This window comes from Poecile atricapillus, chromosome 3 (genome assembly GCF_030490865.1).
Source record: "Poecile atricapillus isolate bPoeAtr1 chromosome 3, bPoeAtr1.hap1, whole genome shotgun sequence".
Taxonomy (NCBI): domain Eukaryota; kingdom Metazoa; phylum Chordata; class Aves; order Passeriformes; family Paridae; genus Poecile; species Poecile atricapillus.
The window spans coordinates 95746681-95767641 of NC_081251.1; the positions used below are offsets into that span (position 1 = coordinate 95746681).

Here is a 20961-nt window from a genome sequence, read left to right on the forward strand (position 1 = left end):
GAAGGGCACTTTTTTCACCCTAAAATGTAGTCAAATGGATACCTCCAGCTTATCTTCCTGCTTTTTAAATTCATTTTTTTGGCTTGCACTAACATGCTCATCATAAACTGTATGAGTCCTGTATGCCAAAGAGAAGGAACATAATGCTCAGCCATGACAGAAAAAGCTGCATGACTTGGAAATACATGTTTTCATTTTCTTGCATGACATATATATAACCCTATTTTTTTTACTTATTTGCAACTCAGTGGTTTACCTCCTCCTGAGCATATCATAGCTTTCATGTCATATATCTGAGCTCCATCCAAGCAGGATATATTTCTTCTCCCTCTGTAAGGAGAAGTAGATTAACTGATTATACTGTGATGTTGGGGTTTTTCAAGAATATCCCTGAGAGAGAGGAGCAAAACTAAGGCAGAATTAAGATAGGCAAGTACATTTGTCTTGGTCTATTTAAGGATGTCCTTAATTATGCTTTTGTTTGTTTGTTTTTCTGCTCAAGCACAGATGTGGCTTAATTCAAAATACAGATTACTTGTGAACGGCTACATGGCTTGTGCTTTCCAGGCACTTAATAGGATGGGTGGTCATCCTGAATGGTGGGAAGTTTTGCTTGCATTAGTATTTGCATAATTCTGTGGGTGTCCAGAAAGATTCTCAAACTCTTAACAAGTATAAGGAACTAGAGCAAATGCACTGAAGAATGAAGCAGGTGCTTCAGTGTGTTCAAATGTCTTTTTTAGTTTCAACAGTAGCATCCCCTTGGACATTCATACATTCTGACTTATGCTGTTGGCCTTTACCCAAGTGTGGAGCTCAGCAGGACAGAAAGCTAAAACACAGTACAATGAAACTGAATAGGAACTTTTGATCCTATTAGAGATATTGACTGAGAGCCAGTTTTAGGACATTATTCATTTAGATGGATTTTGGCAGGAGTAGGTGAAGGAATGATGGTTTAATGTCCATGTTTTTTTGGTGGTTTTTTTTTTTTTTTCTAGTTCTGTCAAATTCAGTACATTGGTCTCAAAATTATATTGGTGATTGTGTATGTGTGCAGCCTGGGAACTCTTTGGTCATTCCGGAAGTTCATGTGGTACTTTATTGATGTCTGTTTGTTTTTCACTACAGAACCCCCCCAAAAAACCCAATAGTGACTTTAAAAAGAATTACTAGAACTCCCCCCACAAATGGTTCAGAGGCAGTTTCTCATTATATCCTAAAAGAGTAAATGTGACATCTCCACCACAGGTGGACACATAGATTGGCACAGACATTTGGAGGTGTTACTGGAGATGACCTGTGTATTTGAGACATCCTCATAGGGGTTGGATATGGTGCAGATCTTATAGGATACCCTGGCAGTGGTGCCTGGTGGCCAGGAAACTTGGGCTGGGCAAGGAATTGGGTCAATGCTGTTCATTTTTTGGGAAAGTCGTGAGTGTTGTTTTTTGGGGGTTGTTTTAGGTGTTTGTTGTTCTTTTGTTTGTTTGTTTTGGGTTTTTGTTTTTGTTGTTTTGTTTTGTGGGGAAGTGTTCTGTGTGGAATACTTAGTTGTGTTACCATATATCATAACTCTCGAGAACTTGCTATTGAGACTTGTCTTCCCTGAAATCATAAGGGAGTAGGGTGCTACTTCCTACTTCTTAAATACATAAGAAAGTTACTTGCTGTTGATGTTCAATGTAGCTAGGTTGATATTCCTTGTGAAATATGTCTAACACCTTGCAGACTAATTTGGATTTTGATGTGGAGGAAGTCAATTCAGGAGCTGTGATAGGGACCATGTCCCCATTACTAGTGGCATTTCTCTTCCCTGAAGGTTAAAGTGAGAAGCAGCACCAGTGCCGCTTCTTGTATGACTGAGCCGGGCGCTATCACTGTGACATGTTTTTCCTATTGCTTCTGAAATATTCTGTGACATTCAGCCTTATGTTAAGTACGTAGTTGTCAATAATTTCTGTGACTAAGAGACCTTGTCCTCATGTCACACTGCCCCCAACTATGACAGCTGTAGAGTCTACAGAGCTGTGCTGTAATGAGGCGAGAGATCTGGAGAAAAGTAAATTGTTGTTACAGTAGATAGGTATGCCAAGAATTAAATTTTTTTGAGCAGCACAGGCAATTGGAATTTCAGTGGCTCTGCATGAGACATTTTTTTGTTGTCAGAACCCAGATGAAGAGGAGATGTAATGCAGTGTGCTAAAATGTCATGACCTAAGGACAGAAAGAACCCGGACATACTACAGATATGTCCCCATGGATCAACGAGGGATCAAATTATACAAGCAAGTTGCTAATGTACAATGATAGCTAAAATGGCACATTTCTTTTCTTATAACCCTATTCTTACAACCCTGCTTGAGTCTGTAAGTGCTATGGAATTAAGAGTTTTGTTTTAAAGAGGTAAAATTTTTGAATGCATTTCAGTTTGTATGAAAAGTAGGGGCCGAAAGTAGTGATTTGGGGCATGCATAGTTCGAACAGCACTGACCTTCTGGGTCTTAACGTGTTCCAATTCCCTCAGTATTACCACTAATGCATCTGATTCTACCTACCAGTAGCATTAATACCAGCATGTTTCAATTTGTATTTTTCTCCTATGATTTTAATATAAACCAGTGTCACAACTTTGGTGTATGGGCAGGTAGAATTGTGTCCACCATGTTAGTGTTCCACACCACCTTAATTGGATTGAGCCTATCTCCAAAGGCACATTTATTGATGCTCTTTAGCTGGCTGCATAAACTTGCTTCCCCAAAGAAATCTCATAGAACTCAGACATCAGATATCCCAACAACTACAATTTTAAGATTCCCCTGAATAACTTGAATGCTCAAGAGCAGCTTGCCCTGTGCAAGACAGGTCCATCACTAGGAGCATTCTGAGCCTATCCTAAAGGTCACATAAATATGCTTTCTTCAGAAACAATGCCAGTAGATTTTCTCTCCTGGACAAACATAAAATCATGTGGGAACTAAAAAGCAATACAAAAAAACCCAACCAACAACCCAACCAAAAAAACTGCCCCTCACCCCCCCCAAAAAAATTGAAATATTATGGGGAGATAGTTCAAGGTAGTTGTATCTTCCAATAAGTTGCTGAAATATAATTTTAAATCCTGATAGCATCTCTTGAATACAATGCCAGAGATGTGTGCCTGAGCAAAATACCTGGTCTACTAAATGCTTACACAACGGGTGAGGGGTACATATATATACAGTAAAAAAGAAACCTGTGTACTGCCTTTTCGCTCCCCTAGGCAGAACCATTCTCTAGCACCTGGGCAGCTTGCATTTACTAAGGCTTAGGAAAAGGAGAAAACTGCCTCAGGATATGCACTATTTATCATATTTTTATTACTTGTTTACTACAAGTGAAAATACTGGAGCAGCTGAGATGTTTCAGCACTGCAGATTTCATTATTTTCAAACTTGACGTGCAGTGTGTCTGATCCTAGCTGCACAAATTAAATACTAATAATCATTCAGCTAGGTGAGTCCTCTGTGTATGGCAGATAATTACCCTTGTTTTAGAAAATATACATTTGTCCACATTTGTCATCTCTGTAAGTCACTGAAGTGGAGAACGATGTAATAAAATGACCCTCGGGTAAAGAGACCTTTTTTTGTTTAGTTTCTGGAGGGGAAACTTTTTCTGAAACTCTGTCACTCCTGGATGAGCTGACTAATTTTTACCTTCATTATATTCCTCTTTTCCACTGCACTGCAAAGCATGAGTAAGCTCATGGCTTTTTCTCTGATGGTTTGCCCCCTATATTTCTCTGTGTAAATTCTTTTTTCATTTCTGTTCTTTCCAAGTCAGAGTTTGTTTGCCAGTGATTGAAATTCTGGAGTGAACAGTCGCAATTAGGCTAATTTATGTGGGTTAAATCCTCCTGAAATGCTTTACTTTGGAGTTATAGTTATGAATAGTCTATATTCCCTGTGCTGTACCTTCCCAGTATTAAGCTGTTGAGGGAGAAGAGATTTAAAGAGAAACAATCTATTTCCTTTGGAGTAACAATGAGATAAAATCATCAAAAGGTGCCTCCTGTAGTTACCTACGTAACTTATTTAATATAATAGTGGTTTGACTGAAATACAAGTGCAAAAATATAAATAGTAAATAAATTACGGGTCATAGTTTACTTCAGACTAGATCTGCTCAGTCTACCTTTTGCCATATCTGAGGAAAAGCAAGGATGATTTGGAATTCAGGTGGGAAGCAGACATGCCACTGAGGTGACTTTTAACTGTTGCTGTGTTGGTGCTATGTTTGAGCAAATACAGAAAAGAGGATGCAAACAGCTGATGGTTTCCTTTAAAAAAGCTTTTCTGTCTAAATTTAGAAAATTCTTTGCCAAGTCACCCAAGGATCTTTCCAGAGACAGTGAAAGTGCTCATAAATAACCCCTCACTCTAGTAACAATACATAACACAGCCTGGATTGCTGGGATTTCAGCATCCCCTGACCAGCTGGGTATTGTGCAGCTGTCAAGCCTCTGTAGCTTCCCTGTATTGTTGACTATGATCACAATAAAAAAAAAAAAAAATCAGCAGAAAAGATTTTTGTGTTTTTGGAATTGTTAACTCTTACTAGAGCAACTTTTCTTCTTTAGTTGCTGTCAATAAAAGTGTGACTCTTTGTCATGAGAAATTTGTGCCAGTGGCAGCAGCAACTCTTTGGCAACCCTGCACTCTCACCAGGCTCCTGAAGATAAAGTGTCTGAAGTCCTTGGTGCCATAATTCTTCCTTTTTCTTTCCTGACTTTTGCTGCAGGTCGGGGAGTTCAGAGCCCACGCTGCAGAGTGGACAGCCAACGTCACCGCCGAGTTCAAGGAGACTCGAAGGCGCCTGAGTGTGGAGATCTACGACAAGTTCCAGCGGGCCACCTCCATCAAAAGGAAGCTCTCTGCAGAGCTCTCTGTCAACCACAACCAAGACCTGACCCCCTGCAAGAGAACACTGTCAGTGAACCACCTGACGAGCGAGAAGGACCTCTTGCCAGCTCTGACAAAGACGGACAGCATTTACATGAATGGTTTGACGCCGCACTGTGCAGCAGAAGAGATAGCCGTGATCGAGAACATTAAGTAGCCATGACTTTGGATCCCAGCCCTTGGGAAGCTCTCGGCTTAGACTAGCCATACACCATTTTTTTCCACCCTGTTGATGACCAGTGCTAGCAGCATTTTATATGTGTGCATGAGTTCCACAGAAAAACTACAGTCCCGAGTTACCATCGCATCTCTTCAGAGACACAAAGACGAATGGCACTGCTGTTTCCGAAAGATGCTGGAACAAACAATGTTTTCTGCCTTTATCTGCCCAGACTGTTTTTCACTTCTAATGTGCCATATGGCCTCACGAATGAATCTCACTTGTTTATGGTAACAATGTAGCTTTGAGGGATCAGTCCTTAAAATTTCAGGGTCTACCTTACTGAGCCTAGGAATGGACCATTTCAGGACTACAACACATTTGTAAATGGCAAGAAATTCTTATGCAGCCTTTTACCTAAGAAATTTTGGTCAGTGCCTTATCTTTTGAAGAACCAGAACCTCTACAGTTCCTGTACAACTTTTGTTTGTTTGGGTTTTTTGCATGAGAAGTGTATTTCATTTAAGCCTTTTGTTCTTCTTGAAATGGTGGTGTTTCAAAGGTGTCTGTTGTGAAGATACCAACCAGCATGAATGAATGCCAAAACTCAACAATCATCAATTGATGTTCTTAGCTCCAAATTTAAAGGCACTGCAGTTTCAAAAGTTGCAAACCTGTCCCCCAGAAGCATTTTGTTTTACTCAGGTCCAGATGATACTTGTTCACGCTGACTTGTAGGATTTGCAGGCCCTTTTCAGGTCTTAGTTTTCCAAGCAGTGTTCAGCAGCTGTTTTTCTCTGCATCAGATGTACCAAAAAAATCTGCAGCTTATCTATCACTAAATTATTTGGTAGATGACAAGAGCAAATAAAAATTACTGTTTTCATGAGAGGCAGGGGGAGGCTTTAAATTGCTGTGTTCTAAATAATCACATCCAAAAAAACAATGCAGAAGAATGCAGCTATTTTTAATAAGCATAAACCTTCTGCCAGATATTTGGTATGAAAAGGATTCTTAATTTCCTTTCTAAGCCAAGTCACCCCAGAGGCTACATGATATTTTACCCGGGAATCCTGGTGGAGTGCTTTCCTGAATGTCACGTGGGCTGCCTGTGCCAGAGCTGTGGCTATGTGGGAATGCAATTGAAACTGGTATCACTGTGACTTTCTACATTTCAAATAGAGATGGCTCTGAGTATCAATGCAGGCATGAAGAAGAGCTGATAAATAGCACAATCTGAATACCGATGATTGTTCAAACAGGATAGGCTTACAAGAAGCAGATCTAAACCAGACTGTGGGTTTTCTTTATTGGTTTTAAGAAAACACATTAATTTTGTACCTTCTGTTTTGCTTATAGGTGTACATGAGATTCAGAAGAAATGCAGGATGGAATGGATAATTTTTCATTTTTTTTCCTTATGTTAGTCTATTGTAATCTGGCTGTACATAAAATTAATGGAACAGGCCTTAAAGAAAAATTTAGGCTCTGTAAATTAAAAATGAATGGGACTTTGATGATTGGGCATGATTCAAGTGGCAAATCTTACAGCATCTCTGACCATTAGATAACATGCAATATATGAATGTTCATGTTTTTTGGATGCTTAGCTTGTTTTCTAATAAATATAAGTTAATATGTAAATTCAGTGTAAATATCAGTCAATTAACATTTACAGAGAGTACGCTTTTAAAACTAAGAAAGTTCCATGACACAGCACCGAGCAATGCTCTTATAACAAAGACCCTTGTCTCCCCAGCACAGTGTTCTGAATGTCCACATGGCAAGGGTACTTCTTGCCATGTATAAACTGTGAATTGCAATGAAAAATAAAGTTTTTAATTAAAATAAGCTTTCCTGAATCTTCTGCTTGCTACAACTGGAATGCTAAGGAATAATTTGTGAAGTTGATTTTTATGCGTTCATTGGTTACAGAGTATAGCAGTTTGCCACCTACTTTAATTTAAGCTGGTTTAGCAATAAAGGCTTGACTTACCCAGCGTAGAAATTACTATTTTTTTTCCTTGATATTAAAAACTATTCTCTTTGGTTGTCATACCTTAAGTTGTGTTTCTTGCTATTTTGTTTCAAAGACTTATCAGGATTCCGTTTCTTCCATCATATGCTACAGAGCTTCTGGCAATTGCTCGGTCCTTGCCCTGGGGGAGGTGCAGGGGGCTCTGCACCTCTGTGCTGCTGGTTCTGGTGTGGTTGCTGGTACCTTTCTGCAGTGTGCGAACAAGAAGCCCTAGGGACAGTAGCCTTTCACACTGCAGCAGTTTTTCTACAGGGGCCTCTTTAATTAGGTCTTGGCCAAGGGAATGAAAGCCCACACCAGCCTTGGTGGTAAGTGAAGAAGACTGAGGTTTTTAAATTGTTTCATTCTGATTTTTGTGGGGCGTGTTTTAGTGCCTTTTGAAACTGATTTTTCAGAAAGGGACAGCTAATGTTCAAAGTTCATTGTCCTCAATTCCCTGAGATATGTTAAAGCCTGGTATCTCTCTAACCAGCTTGTTTCCAGTTACCAACCTACAGAAGTGCTTGGTTTTGTGGTTTCTTAAATTTTAGACTCTCAGGACCTGCTGAAAAGAGCATATTTTTTGGAGATCCTGTGGCAATGTTTGAGATACAAGTATGGATACGTAAACCCATTCAGTTTTTATTTGGTTTGACTTTTGAATATGATCTCTGGGAAAAAAAATCCCCGTTTACTTATATTTTTGTTTTTTCACCTTTGTAACAGATCTAAATTATCCTCCCTTATCAAAATAGATTTACCTGTGGGGAGCAAAACAAAAATAAATAAAATCCTTTGTTTGGAAGTACAATAACTGAAGGAGAAAAGATGCCATAGTCCAGATGGTATAGGTAGGTAGAGTTATCATGATCCAAACATGTCCAGTGTCATTAAAGTTATTGGAAAATCTTTTTTCCCTATCCACACAGAGTGATAGACCACAAAGGCTGAGGATGGCTCAGTTAATCTATAATACTTGATGAACTCAAAGCTTTTTATCTTTATTCCCATAACAGCAGATTTTTGTATTAAAAAACCTGTCTTTCTTGCCTCTGGAAATTTTACATAGCTCATTTTCCCTTCCAAATATGGAGCTACCCAAGCATGAATTAGGATCCATTTGTACCTTCTTTTCTGTTACCCATACATAGAAACATGACAGGGTGCTAATATGCTTGGTACTTAAGCAAGCTTGTGAAAAGGGTAAGGGGCTGTTTTCTTTTATACTGAAAAAAAATAAAGATATTGGGAAAATGTTCTGGAAGAGACAAATTATGCCACATAAGAATGTATAAAGACACTTGTGCCACCTAACAGAACAATTAATTTCTAAGTATTACAGTAAACACTTCATTAATAAAATCAATTTGAAATCTCTTGAAGGGGTAGCTGGAGGTGATCTGTACTATTTGCTGTTGGCTGTGATGGTCTTGGGTTGTGTGGGGTTTTTTGGGGTTTTTTTGGGTTGTTTTTTTGGTTTTTTTTTTGTATTCTTTGGTGTGCTGTACCTGATAAAGTGTCTATGTCAATGAAATCCTTCATTTTGGGTAGCCCAGCATGAGAACCAGGGAACTTGAGTTGCAGAGAATTTGTACCATGTACCCTTCTTGCTTGATTACCAGGACAAGAACTTCCTTTGGTATCCCCTCCACGTGCCTCTCCTCCTTTTTCTAGTATTTTGGGAGCCTTGAGATGTTACTGTGAGAGCAGTGAAAAGCATGGAAGGATCACACCCAGAAGCTTGCTGAATCTCATGAGCATCCCGGCCATGTCTCTCTCCACCTCTTAGTGATTCTATAGGAGGAAAGCTCAAGGGTAACAGAAACCCAGAGAAAAGCTAAACCTCTAAACTTTCCACCCTTGACCTGAAATGGACCTTCCTTAGGTCACAGCATGAGACCAGGATGGCAGATGGGAAATCTGATAATCTGTTTGGAGTTCTTGCTCCTCCAGCGTTATTCCTACACCAATGACCTCCAAAGAGGAACACAACACACCCTGCAGAAGAAGAAAGGAGGCTGCTCTACTTGGTCAAATCTACATGCACATCAAAAGTGGATATACATTTATAACTAATTCTTGGGAAGGAGATTTTCCTGTCAGGGAAACTACCTACAGTGCTGAAATACAGCAGTAATGCTTCTAATAAATTCTTGTCATACAGTTATGTGATAATTAACTTTTCTTTCCTACCCTGCAATACTGTTTGAAAGAAAAGGATTTTATATATATGAAGAAATACACATTTTGCATGACTTCCAGAGTTATTTTGTCTTTAAAAAAAAAAATATATATTTTTCTGTTTCCGTTGCCCTACAGATTTAAATGAACAATGTAACCTTATAGTGAATAAAGTGTTCCTTTTGGGAAGAGTAGACAAGATGCTGATTTACTGTTATTGGAAATAACAGGCTGTTGAGCTACATTGAGATTAAAAATGTCAGCTTTTTCCTTTGAGAAAGCATTCTCTGCTTTGCCAAACTATTGTTACAATTGTAAAGAGCCTTTGTGAGAACCGATAGGTATAGTTTTATTGCACTTGGAAAACTTGAGTATTTCAGTTTTAGGCCGTTGCTTATCATGCTTTTATGAACTTTCAGAGGAATATATTGAATAGGCTTGTAAACAAATACATTACTTAGTGCATAACAATAAGTCCCCTTTATGCATAGGAACTGATATAGTAGCATATGCAGCTTTATGTTCTGGACCCAGATATTTGTGCCTTCAGTATGTATTGACATTGTTGCATCTTCTTAAGTTATCTAAAAAACCCACTTTGGTATAATGACTATAGTATCTTGTAAACTCGGTGATTTGAAAATATAGCTCAATTTTAAGTCAGTATCTTAGAAAATCAATAAACCTCACAACTTTTTATGAATTATAACAGTCTATCAGCACTGGTGATGTAATAAATAATTTCTTATTGATTGCCTCTTTTAGTTATTTCTGAATATTAGCAGTTTTCCTGCCTTAGTTGCTGGAGACAGATAATTATGAAGAAAGCACCTCATCTCCATAGTTTGTGATCAATACACTATGACTGGGCTGCTGGTATTAGAGCTCTTAGTGGTTAAACCTGAGGTATTATGTTCTGCCTGCACTGTTACTAATTATTAGCAGTAGCATTCATTAAATTCTCCGGGTGCACTGATTTTTCTGGGAATGTCACAAGAGTGTTTATATAGACATCTCTAGTTTGACTTTGGCAAACAAATGTACTTAGTGAGAAACTCCTTTAGAAGGATTGACTGTGTTAATTCAGTTGTTAATAATAGCTAATTCTCAAGACTAATTATATGCAGCCAGATCTTCATCCTCCAGAGAAAGGCAAATAACACACGTATAATAGAGATCCTGATGGGAATGTACTATTTGTCATTAGTAATAAATAACAATATTCCTCAGAATATAATCAACAGCCTGAAATGATTCCTTAAACAGCAGTTTGATGTTAGCTCCATTTCTTTTTCTTTCACAATTAATTTGATCCTTCAAATTAAGCAGTGTGTTCTGAGAAGTTTTGCTGAAGCAATACACTTGCTGTGAAAGATGTATTTTTTCTTGTTTGGCTCAGGGGATACTGAGACTAACTTTGCTGAGTGGCTAGAAAAGTGAGCATATATGTTGAAAACTTTCTTATGGGAACATGAGAGAATACAACACTATACTGCTGATTTTGACTTTTATACCAGTTACAGGTCTGCTTCTGTTTTGTGTGGATTTTGCTTTTTCTGCAAAATTATAATATTCAGTATTCATGCACTCAAGCACGCAAAGCCCACTAGAGTGGGTAGGAAAGGTGATAAAGAGAGGATCTGCTTTAATTATCCCAGTTTTAGTTAGCACACCCTTCTCTGTAATGTATTGGCATTCAGAACCATTTGTCACCTTGCTTATTCTGTAGCAGAAGGAATTTACAGATTTGAAGGCATCATGCTGCACATTTGGACAGAATAATAGCCCAAGACTTGCAGGCTGGGCCCTTGCAAACTGAAGGCTGATAAGTCACAAAGTCTGAATGCTTTTTTAATAGAGAATACTAGAGTGGTTTGTAGCAAAAGGAAGCATAAAAAAATTAGGCTCTGATGTGAGAAGTGAAAGTGGGAGTAACATGTCATGTACTATTGTACTTCATAAAGTGGAGGTGGTACAGACACAAAGACCTTTTCATTTCTCAGTGTCCTCAGGGACTGTCAGAAGAGAGTCAGAGTGTAGCCTGCATTATATCACTGTGCTCTTGCTCATTTGCAAGCTCTGAGCGTGCCCCAGCTGTAGAGGCACTGTACCTCCCTGGGTGCCACTGGGCTGGCAGTGGTGGGGTAGCTTGACAGGGGTTCACTTTCTCTTGCTCGTATAGCACAGGTGGAGTAACAAGAGATGGGTTTGGCTGTTGTAGGAACAACTTCTCCTTTGGCAAGAGGCAGGATGCACCTGAACGCTGGACAATTTCACTTTGGACAATATGAAATCCTTAAAATTTTTGTGTGGAGAATTTTTTTTTGGAAAAATGGATTCCTATTTGCTCTACCAAGATTGGAGCAGAGGCTGCAGTTTTGTTTTATCACTGCAGCTGCATGCTGCTTTTGAGCTTGGCTTGTCTCTAAATGAGCAAGACTAGCACAGAATTAGCACTGGAAGTGGTTTCTGCTTGTGTTGGCAGAAAATACAAGAAAATGGTTCCTGAAGAATTAGAAATTAAAACATTCCTCCAAATTCAAGCTGCTGGTTGGTGATCATGGAATTGGATTTAGAAAGGAAACTTTTACTGTCAGTACAGAAGGGCTGCATTTGTACATTGCTCTATACTTTCTGTCCTTTAACAGAGTTGCCTGCTCCAAGAGTAAAAGATTACAAAGGAGAACATGTAAAGTCCTTAAGTACAGAGCACACCATAAACTTCCTTCCTTTTTCTTACGAATCCAAAGAGAGTTTCCTGTACAGAAAAAGCACAGTGCAGAAATGCACCACTAGCTACAAAGATAAGTCAGGATATTTTCCTTTTGTTCTTTCTGTTGTTATCTCTGTTTATGTCTGTGGGCTAGAGTTAAAAGACTTCATACATTTTAATGTGGCATCTTGCATAATAAATGTAACTCATAGAAGCACATTTATGTGCTGTTTGCCTCTGGTTTGCACATTTTGGTCCTATTAGAAGCCAAAAAATGTTCTCCAGTGTAGGTGAAAAAGCTATTTGTGAAAAATATATGTAAGAAATGGTTAAGAAAGAATAAGCTTTTGACTATTTTTTTCCCAATTAATATACCAGAAATTAAAAAAAAAAATATATGTTGCTGTGGAGACCATGGCATGACATGATGCTTGAAGAGGACATGATCATATGCAAGCATGGGCTTGCAGTACTTAAGAGAGCTGTTGGAATTGCATGCAACAAGCATAAAGCTGCTTTCCTACATCTTCCAGCATGTCTGCCTGGTAATTTAGCAGCAAAAAGCCCCTTTTTGGAAGCCAGTTAGAAGAGGAAGACACAGGATACTAACCTGAACAACAGGGACAACTGTGGTGATTATATCAAGTTCTCAAGTGTCCTTTTCTCCACCTGTGCTATTTGGGAGCTGTGTGAGAGACATATCTTGACAATTGAAGTTCTGTCCCATCTCTGCAGATATGTAGCTTGGGTTTGAAACCATCTGTAAGCCTCCACTAACTCAGAAATAAAGAAATTAAAAATTATTTCAAAGAAGTAATAGCTATTTTTTGGAGACAGTTATGATCTTGGGGGCTTTTGATGGTCTGTCTGTATTTGAGCTATACTTGAGGTAAGGGATTATTACAAATTGGCAAGAAAAATCAGGGCACACTAAATTCAGGTCTTTCACACCTGACTTTGTATTCCTTTGACATCTTGCAGGTAATGGTAATCCAGAATGAAAAATCACTAGCCCGAAAATTCCTTACAAAATTCCCCCAAAAGCAAAACCCAAAACCAAAACAGTCCAACCATTTGGCAAATTCATTCTTTCCTCTGTATTTTCCAGGAATATCCCCCCACTATAATGTGACTTTTTCCATCTTTCCCTTTATCGCCATTTTATTTTACATTTTTTTTGTGTTCTTAAGCAGTCAGAGAGGAGTTTGAGACTTAGATTTGTGTACTCTATTCCAGTTTAAGGCTTACTCAGGGAGCAGCAAGATTAACTTCTTTAGCATAGGTAACAATTGCATTGGGATGTCTCTTTAAAAATAAACAGAAACAAAATCAGCCAACCAAACAAAAAACCTAACATGGAAAACATTCTGGATCTGCTTTTTTGGTTTTTTTTATTGTTGCAGATTATGGAATGAGAGAATATTCTGAATTGGAAGGGACCCACAGCAATCACCAAGGCCATCTCTTAAAGTGGTGTTCCATGTGGGGATTGAACCCACAACTCTGTGTGTTATTAGCACCATGAGTCTAACCAGCTGAGCTGATCTCAGGCTCTGAATTCCAGAACATTCTTCCCTTTGTTCTTGAGAGAAACTCTCTACAAGTATTTTATCCCCTTTTCTTCAATCTCTAATAATTTTTCTTTTACAGCAGTAAAAAGAGTCCTTTCTGGCTCCTGACATGCCCAGAGCAAATATGTTGTGGTCACTCATTTTGTTTTGTTTCTGTTTCGCTGAGATACTCCATATCTCTCTGTATCCTTGCCTTGTCCTTGGATTTGGAGACAAGGATCACCTCTTTGCTCTCTGCTCTACTGTCTGCCCAGCCCAAAGAGGTCCTTTGTTCATGGCTGGTTCATACTGCAGAGATGCAGCTTCCTGATGTGATCATGCAGTTGTTTTCTTTTCACTGGCTTAGATACCAAAATGTCTCATTTCTCTCCTGTGGCAAGGCAAATGAATTATCTTGTATATCCCCACCATGTAGACTGCCAAGAACTTCTCACATTCCCTTGATTCCTTGGTTTGTTTATTGCCTTGGACATCATCTTGGACATCAGTGAAGTGCAGGGTGACTGAAAAAAGGAAAATTGTTGCTTATAGCAAAAATCTTTTTAACTGACGATGTTAAAAAATTTTCTGTGTGTTCAGGGAATTAGGATAATGCCATAATTCTTAACTAATACAGTTTGCTGGGAATGATTTGTGTCTATTTACTAAATAAATAGTAGTGAGAAGTATGAGAACCACAGATAAGTATGCAAATTTTGTTTGTAAGGTTTATTTGAGAGCCCTCTAAACATCTGTCAAGTCATCATAATGACAAGCATGTAAAATTAAAACCAGCACTTGGGGTTTGGACTTCTCCAAGCAGAACTGCTGGCTCACTGCAACTTCCTAGTGTTAGGCTGGAAACCAGCACTCATTAAATATCCTAATTTTTCTTTAGAATAGGCAACCTTTTGAGTACAGACTCCTGGAAAGTGCATGAAGGGAATAGACTGTGGACCCATGCTTTGGGTTGGATCAATGGTTACCTCCATATTCCCTTTCATGGGAGATGACAGCAATTTTTAGTTTACTAAAAGCTATGCTGCCAAATTTCATTAAAATGCTGGGCATGAATTTGCTTCGATCCATGAGGTAGCCAGACTGGTGGGGTGCTTCAGGGGTGAAAAATCTGAGTTCATTGGCAGGTACATGAAATAAAAAATATACAAGAGAATATAAAAGGAGAGTCTTGCTTTGAGCATTGACTCCAAGAATCAAAAGCCCAGGAGGCAGAGTCCTGTTTTTCATGTCACATAAGCTGTCACTAGAGGCAACATGAGAGCCTTCTCACAGGAAGTGGTTATTTAAATGGATGTCTTTCCATCTGGGCAGAGTACGAGGCCACAGTCTCATCCCTGTACCTCTTTGTCTGACTCTCTCCCACTGTCTCCTCCTGGAGTAGGGTGAAAACAGGGTGGTTCCTACCCGAAAGAACTGAAGGATTGGGCAAAAAACTAGGAACACAATGTTTGTGGAGAGAGCTTCAATGCTGTGTCCCTCTCCAGGATTCTAAAATTTGGATGAAATATGTTGTTAAAAAGTCTTTCCAATCATTTCCTTTGATCGTGTTTTTGAAATTATGCTATTGTGTAGTTTCTGAATAAGGGCAATACCAAAAAAGTATTTTCTTGCAGTTTCTTCTCACTTGCTTGTGCAGTTGAGCATTGAATATAAATATCATAACTGCTTCTGCTCCAATAACCCACAGAGAGATATTTTCTTCAGAAAAAAGTGGGAGAGTGAGGACATTGCAGGAAAGGCTTTGCTCTAAACCAACACCAAGGCTTAATAATTGCAAAAGCACAATTTATGCAGTGAGTGGGAGCTTAATACAAGTGCAATTAAGTGTAATGACATCACTAATCTGCCTGAATGTTCATTCAGCTTGGCAATCAAATCTACAAAGCCAAGTCTCCTTCAGGTCCATGAGGGCCTGCAGCCACCTCAGCTCACTGTCCCTGTAGCTGAGTGGCAGGAGAGCCAAAAGCCACTGTAGACACCTTGCAGCTGATCCCTGTGGTGATGAGGGGCACTGAACTGGAGCTATCCTAAGCTGTGCAACCTCTGTTCTCTTCAGACCTCTTCTGCTGGCTCTGTGCTGGAAAGATGCACCCTGTGTATCACAGAGACAAACACGAATTCAGGCTGGGAGCAGAATGTTTTACTGTGGCACTTCAAATCACCTGAGCTTCTGGGAGATTTGCTGGTTGAACTGGCCAATTTCTGAATGACAGTGCATGTCCTGAGCTGCCTGTAGGTGAGGGAACAGCTGCCTCAATATTCTTTTGAAGTTCTTCATTCTGCAGAGCAGACAAACCAACTAAAGATGCTTTTTTCTCCCAAGGGAGTGCTTGTCCCATCTTCGTCACTCTTGGTTTATTCCATATGTAGGAGGATAGATAGCCTGACAGATTAGGTTTGTTTGGTTTTTTTAATAAGTTAAGCTAGGAAAAGGAAGTGGATGAAAGGGAGGAACTCAGCTTTATCTTCATCATTCTCCAATGTCACTCCTCACGCCACCTGAAAATCTTGTCAAAGCCTTCAAGCCAGTACTGGGAAAAAAATGGTCATGATATCACTTATCTAAAAGCAAAAAATAAAACACCCACCCTGAGAAAACACCTTCTAAGGCAATCTTTATGAGTCTAAGACTCATAAAGGAAAGGACACAGTATGTCTAAATTTTGCTTTGCAAGTCACATGGAAATGACGAGCACAAGAGATGAGGCTGGAATATCATGTGGTGGGACTGATCCATGTAGTCTTGCCCCATTTTTGAGTGACCTCTGTGCAGCTGAATTCTTACAGTATGTAAAAGCACCTGTCAGCCACTGGTTTGAGGTTTTTTTTGGAATAAAATATACAGTTAATTAGCATACATTAGAATAAATTTTAGCCTTCACTTTTATTATATTAAAGAACATTTTCCTTCCAATTCATAAGTCCTCAAATTTAAAAGATCAAACTTGACATAAATAAATCTGAAATGACAGAGACAGAGACCTCTGATCAAATGAGGGAATGCTAAGCTTTTCAGCTAACATGAAAGACTAATTACTGAAGTGAGACTTAATAATTGATGCCTTCATTCAGTATAGCTCTGAGATTTAGGTCCAATAAAGAATTTATGTATCTAAAAATAGTAAATACAGAACCTAATTTTCCACCATTTGGTCCCCAGATAGGGACCCAGAACCCTGTGCATATTGTTGAGGCCCTTGAGCAACAAAGCAGTCAAGAAAATTTCTCAGATCATCAGATGGGGGCTCAGCTTGGTGCCCTCAGCCTGCCCACAATTAGCCAGGATAAACGTGACTTGGTTGATCATGAAGGGATGTGGAAGTGAGGGCTGGCTGAGCAGCAACTCAGCTCTCCTGCCATCTGATAAGAAGCATCAGAGTTTGCTAAATTGCCATTTCCTTCAGCTCCCCATTTAATCCTCACGTCTAGATCTGGTTTAAGCAATAGAAATTCCAAAAAGCAGAAGGAAGCCTCACGTTCAAGAAGTGTCTGAGTATCCTGAGACATGCTTCTTTACAGTCCTCAAACTAATGTGTTACTGAGGTTTTTGCCCCCTCAAAGCACTTTGCAGGACTTTTTACTGTGCAGTCAAAGAAGGCTGAAGGGGGTTTTGCTACTGCCCCTTTTTACACAATAGCTCTAACCCTGGAGGTCACTGGGAGACTGAACTTCATTATCTGGCATGGGTGAGTTCATACATCCCTGAAGGGAAGCTGAACCATGGGGCAACAGGTCAGGCCATCAAGGCAGGACTTTTACTTCTGCTTGAAACTGAAGTGGTGGATGGCAAAGGATGGAGCTGAGGCGTTGGAGGCCCTGTAGCTCAGGTGCAGGATAGTGAGTCCCACACATTTGAGCCCTACTGCTGATTCACTGCCCATGTGAAGCAAAGCGATGGAGAATTAACCAGCTCTCTGGGCAGAGGCTGGCAGGCAGAGTCTCCAGCCTGGGAGACATCCCTGGGTACTAGCCCAAGAAGTCAGGCTGCATCTGAAAAATAGCCTAATCCCAAAAATGCAGTTCTCCAGGATGGAAAGGATTGACTCAAGTCTACTGGTTAAACATAGTGGAACTGGGACCTGCAGCAAGGCATGGTTTGGGACTCCACAGCCTCTGCAGCTGTGGTGAGGGGGGTGACATCAGGAGGTGCAGGTATTCATGGTGGTAGAGGTGATATCAAGGGGTGAGGGTGGCTGTGATAGTGAGGTCTGTTGGTCAGCGGGTTGCATGGAGACCCTGTGCCTGCACAGGGAAGTGTGAGGATTTGAAATGCCCTTGGATCATTACCGGTGCATCCTGACAAAGTGTTTCATGAGGGAGCTAAAACTAGAGGGGAGGGTTGTGTGTGGTCATGTGCTCCTGTTTTGAGAGGGCACTGACTTCAGGCCATGGTGGGGAAAGGGGAGGAAGGTCTGTCTTGACTGTTCATGTTTCACTTTGGTTTTTTGGTCTTCTGGGGGTTTTTTTGTTTGTTTGCTTTCTTGGTTTTGTTTTAAATAGACAGATGAAGGTTTGCTGCCATTTTGCTTCCCACTAAGATTGCCCATGACTGGAGGAACTGTCGGTTTATGTGGCTGCCAAGCAGAGGGGCCTCTCCAGAGGCGGACTGTATCCAGGTGGGGAATCAAGGGACAGGCGGCGGGGAGTTATACTGCTCCACAATTCAAGAAACTAATATTTTCTAACACACCATGTTGCCACTTTTCTCCCAGCCTAGAAGTGAGAATTTTTTTAAGTCTGATGTTGCTTTGTATTTGAGCCAAGTTAGTGATGCCTGCTGCAGAAAATATTATGACTGGTGGTGACAAGTTAATATTCTTCCTACAATTATGGCATTCCTGGAGAGCTATAGGAAATGTCCCAATGATATTAAGTAAACCAAATGGTAGGGAATCCAGCAGCAACCCTGCTGCAGAGAGAGAAGTTGAGCAGAAGCAGCACATTAATCAAATGCTTAGGGGAAAAGAAAATGTGCTATGCAAAATCAGATGAGTTGCCTGTTACAGTTCTTCATGGCTTTTATGTTGATAGCTCGCTGAAAAAAATGCTTTTTCAAGTTTATTGCTGAAGGTTACTTAATGAATGTGGGGTTTTGCCAGATATAATTACAATGACAAAGTAATTATCAGTGTGTGCTGCTTCTCAGAAGAGGAGTCAAACAAGTCTACATTTTAGTCCATTTTCCTAAAGAAAGAAATCCTGTGTGAGTTAGCTTTTCTTTAAGTTCTCTCTTTGGCCATTTGTTTCATATTCTCTTTTGTCTTTGACACAAATTCATCTGAACTAATGCAGTGTGAAGAACGATACCTAAAACCACATCATTATTCCTGGTCTTACTTTTGTGTCTCTGTTTGCATGTTTGGTTTTTTGGGATTTCAGGGGAGATTTTTTTTCTGATTGTTTTCTCTGTGTGTGTTTGTTTTCTAAATAAATAAAAACTGTAGGGCTGTCAGGTGAATTTATCAAACTAGGAAAAGCTAATTGTGGTTTTGAGAAAAGTGGCACTACATATGGGTATACAGAAACAATACTGAGATAATTCAGGGAAAATCACCACAAACACCCAAAATATTAGATGGTTTTGTTGCTCTAGCTCTTAGAAAAATAACATCAAATATAAAATAAAAAATAACACAAAAAATAAAATAAAACACTGCAAGCCTCCCTTTTTGGACTGTGATGGGCTGGCTCTGGCTGGATGCCCAGTGCCTACCAAATTCACTTTATCATACTCCTCCTAAGCTGGACAGGGGAGAGAAAGAATGTTGAAAGATTTGTGGGTCAAGGTGAGGAAGGACAGGAAGGGATAAGTCTACAATTAATGTCACAGGCAAAACAGACTCAAGGGAAAATTAATGTAATTTATTGCCAATCAAATTGGAGCAGGATAATGTGAAATAAAAGCTAAGTCTTAAAGCACTTTCATCCCATGCCTCCCTTCTTACTGGTCTCAACCTTACTCCTGATTTTCTCTACCTTCTCCTCACCACTGTCTCTGGGGAATGGGGATTGTGATCAGTTCATCACTCGTTGTCTCTGCAGCACTTCCCTCCTCAAGGAGAGTACTGAGTACTCCTCCCACTCTTCCCCTGCTCCACAAGAGACAGTCCTCCACAAACTCCTCCAGTATATCATGTTCTTTGTGAACTGCTCCAGTGTGGGTCCCTTCCACAGAGTCCAGTCCTTCAGGAGCAGGCTGCTCCTCTGTGCGTCTCCCTCAGAATCAGAAGTTCTGCCAGAAAATCTGCTTTAAAACAGGCTTCCCACCGGGTTACAGCCTCCTTTTGGGAATCCACCTACTCCAGAGTGGGACTCCTGCATGGGCTGCAGGTAGAGGTCTCCTCCTCCATGAACCTTCACAGGCTGCAGGGCCACAGCTGCCTCACCATGGTCTTCATCACTGGAATCTCTGTTCCCCCTCCTTCACTGACCTCGGTGTCAGCGGGTCTGCTGACTCCTCTCTCCAGCTGCAGTTGGTGTTGCACAGGTTTTTCCCCTCCTTCCTAGATACTTAATTCCCAAGGTGCCACTGCCACTGCTGATGGGCTCAGCCTTGCCCAGTAGTGTGTCCATCTTGGAGCTGGCTGGCTGTGTGGGACAGAAACTTAGAAACTTCTCACAGAAGCCACCCCTTGTAGCATCCCTGCTACCAAAACCCTGCCTTGAAAACCCAGCACATGGTCTTAATAAACAAATATGTAGATTTAGTATTTGAAACTTCCCCACAAACTAATGGTGTTTATTGCTTTGTCCTTCTGTGTTGGTTTAGTCTCCTGGTTCTGTCCCACATCCCTCTGGTGAAGACTGTGCTCCCTCCTCATTCACAGTACTCCAGCTCTCACTTTCATGTTTGCATGAAGGTTCCAGCCCTGGCTTTGAATCCACTGTTTATTGACATTGACACCAAGAAATGGCAGTGGGATACAGAAAGCCATGTACAGGAGACCACAGTGTCTGGAATCAAGAGCTTTTGGATGGCCACACGGGAATGTCAGCTGAGATACTGTGGGCAAATAGAGTTAGAAATGTTTTGTTTACTTTTCCTGCAGAGAAATGGATTAAAAAGCAAACATTGCCAGGTTCTGGTTTGCATCTGCCAGACGCTTGTGTGTCTGATTCTAATATCTTCCTTTTTGCATTTGGGAGGACTAGACTCTTCCTCCTCCCTTTATTCTATCTTGCCTCATCCTGCTTCCACTCTGGTGTTTTCTTTGTACTGACTACACTGTAGTTTGTTGTTGCTTTGGGAGCTGCAAATGCTCCTCTCTAGCCCAAGGCAGATCTCTGAAAATCTCCCTCTGTGCAAAGCTGTCTGCTTGGGCATGTGTGTGACTGAGCTTATCCACCTTCATCCCTGCCACGAGCAGAGGGAGCCA

General features: G+C 40.3%; 1 protein-coding gene across 1 annotated transcript in view; it reads left to right on the top strand.

Annotated features, from left to right (window-relative positions):
* Nucleotides 1–6949, top strand: part of KCNK2 (potassium two pore domain channel subfamily K member 2) — a 77497-nt gene extending 70548 nt beyond the window's left edge. Inside the window, exon 7 of the mRNA XM_058835501.1 lies at nt 4783–6949. Within this exon, the coding sequence (XP_058691484.1) occupies nt 4783–5100 (318 nt within the window). The 3' untranslated portion in view covers nt 5101–6949. The remainder of the gene's footprint in view (nt 1–4782) is intronic.
* Nucleotides 6950–20961: the final 14012 nt, after the last annotated feature.